Source organism: Tenrec ecaudatus, chromosome 10, assembly GCF_050624435.1.
Source record: "Tenrec ecaudatus isolate mTenEca1 chromosome 10, mTenEca1.hap1, whole genome shotgun sequence".
NCBI classification, from domain to species: Eukaryota; Metazoa; Chordata; class Mammalia; order Afrosoricida; family Tenrecidae; genus Tenrec; species Tenrec ecaudatus.
This window is the reverse complement of record NC_134539.1, coordinates 69786416-69788822: the sequence shown is the minus strand read 5'-3', so window position 1 is coordinate 69788822 and position 2407 is coordinate 69786416. Positions and strand designations below refer to the sequence as shown.

General features: G+C 52.1%; 1 protein-coding gene across 1 annotated transcript; it reads left to right on the top strand.

Moving 5' to 3' along the window:
* The first annotated feature begins 634 nt into the window (after nucleotides 1-634).
* Nucleotides 635-1775, top strand: LOC142459204 (cysteine-rich protein 2-like). The gene is given in 2 exon segments (XM_075560542.1): nucleotides 635-1277; nucleotides 1279-1775. Coding segments are annotated over 2 exon segments (627 nt in total). The 5' UTR covers nucleotides 635-707; the 3' UTR covers nucleotides 1336-1775.
* The last annotated feature ends 632 nt before the right edge of the window (nucleotides 1776-2407 follow it).

Genomic DNA, 2407 nt, shown 5'->3' with positions numbered 1-2407 from the left:
GAGTGGAGACCCAAGGCCCAAGTGTCAGCCAATGGAGATCCCTTCATAGAGGGGTTTAGGAGAGGAGATGGGTTAATTAGGGTGCGAGGTAGTACCGATGAAGAACACAGCTTTCCCCCAGATCCTGGATGCTTCCTCCCCCCAACTACCATGATCCGAATTCTACCTTGCAGGGCTGGATAGGGCAGAGGCTGTACACTGGTACATATGAGGGCTGGAGGTACAGGGAATCCAGGGTGGATGATACCTTCAGGACCAAGGGTGTGAGGGACGATGCTGGGAGAGTGGAGGGTGAGTGGGTTGGAAAGGGGGAACTGATTACAGGGATCCACATGTGACCTCTTCCCTGGGAGAGGGACAGCAGAGAAGGGGGGAAGGGAGACTCCGGATAGGGCAAGATATGACAAAATAACGAGGTATAAATTACCAAGGGCACATGAGGGAGGGGGGAAAAGGGAGGGAGGGGAAAAAAAAAGAGGACCTGATGCAAGGGGCTTAAGTGAAGAGCAAATGCCTTGAGAATGATTGGGGCAGGGAATGTATGGATGTGCTTTATACAATTGATGTATGTATATGTATGGATGGTGATAAGAGTTGTATGAGTCCCTAATAAAATGTAAAAAAAGAGGGGGCCGGGCACCGGGCGGCGGCCGCGGCGGCGGAGACAAGCGCGAGCTGAGAGAGCAGGGGGAGCGGGCGCACTGACCATGGCCTCCAAGTGCCCCAAGTGTGACAAGGCCGTGTACTTTGCCGAGAAGGTGAGCTCCTTGGGCAAGGACTGGCATAAATTCTGCCTCAAATGTGAGCGCTGCAACAAGACATTGACACCAGGCGGCCACGCCGAGCATGACGGGAAACCCTTCTGCCACAAGCCGTGCTACGCCACTCTGTTTGGGCCCAAAGGTGTGAACATTGGTGGAGCCGGTTCCTACATCTATGAGAAGCCCTCAGCAGAGGGACCCCAGGTCTCTGGTCCAACTGAGGTCCCTGTGGCCCGTGCTGAGGAGCGGAAGGCTAGTGCCCCACCCAAGGGGCCCAGCAAAGCTTCCAGCGTCACAACTTTCACTGGTGAACCCAACATGTGTCCTCGCTGCAACAAGAGGGTCTACTTTGCCGAGAAGGTGACGTCTCTGGGCAAGGACTGGCACCGGCCATGCCTGCGCTGTGAGCGCTGCAGCAAGACGCTGACCCCCGGGGGGCACGCGGAGCACGATGGCCAGCCCTACTGCCACAAGCCCTGCTACGGAATTCTCTTTGGACCCAAGGGCGTGAACACCAGGGGCTGTAGGGAGCTACATCTATGACCGGGACCCCGAAGGCAAAATTCAGCCCTAGGCATGACCACCTGCTACTGCCCTGCCTGCTGACGCACCGCCCTGCTCCCTGGGGGCTGCCCCTTGAGGGCTGCCTACAGATCAACGCATCAGAGTTGTGGCGAAGTACCCCGCCCCTGTCCTATCTACCAACAAGGCCCATGTACCCCCGTTATCTGTCACCCCTTGTCCCTACGTATCCCCCATATCCATTGTATATTCATGTGTCCCTGAATGTGCCCCAGTCTGTGTCCCCAGTGTCCTCTTGTCTCCTGTGTCCTCGACCAGGACTCTCAGATGGCCTCCTCGTGTTCCGTCCCCTGCGGGCGGCCCCGGGCTGCCCACCAGTGTTATTTACGATCCTGAGCTACACCGTCACTGCGCCTGCAGGCACGCCCTCTGCCAGCAGGCACGCCCTCTGCCAGTGCTCACACTGCCCTCCAGCCCTCACGTGCCCAGACTTCTGCTGTCAATAAAGAGTTTGAGAATTGCAAAAAAAAAAAAAAAATGTAAAAAAAGAAAAGAGGAGAAAAAAATGATGAGGGCAAAGACTGTACAGATGTGCTTTATACAATTGATGTATGTATATGTATGAACTGTGATAAGAATTGTATGAGCCCCAATAAATTGTTAAAAAAAAAGAGCTGTATGATGTCCCAATAAAACATTAAAAAAAAAAGGATCCACATGTGACCTCTTCCCTGGGAGAGGGATAGCAGAGAAGGGGGGGAAGGGAGACTCTGGATAGGGCAAGATATGACAAAATAACGATGTATAAATTACCAAGGGCACATGAGGGAGGGGGGAGAGGGGAGGGAGGGGAAAAAAAAGAGGACCTGATGCAAAGGGCTTAAGTGGAGAGCAAATGCTTTGAGAATGATTGGGGCAGGGAATGTATGGATGTGCTTTATACAATTGATGTATGTATACGTATGGATTGTGATAAGAGTTGTATGAGTCCCTAATAAAATGTAAAAAAAGAAAAGAGAAAAAAATGATGAGGGCAAAGACTGTACAGATGTGCTTTATACAATTGATGTATGTATATGTATGGATTGTGATAAGAGTTGTATCAGCCCCAATAAATTGTTAAA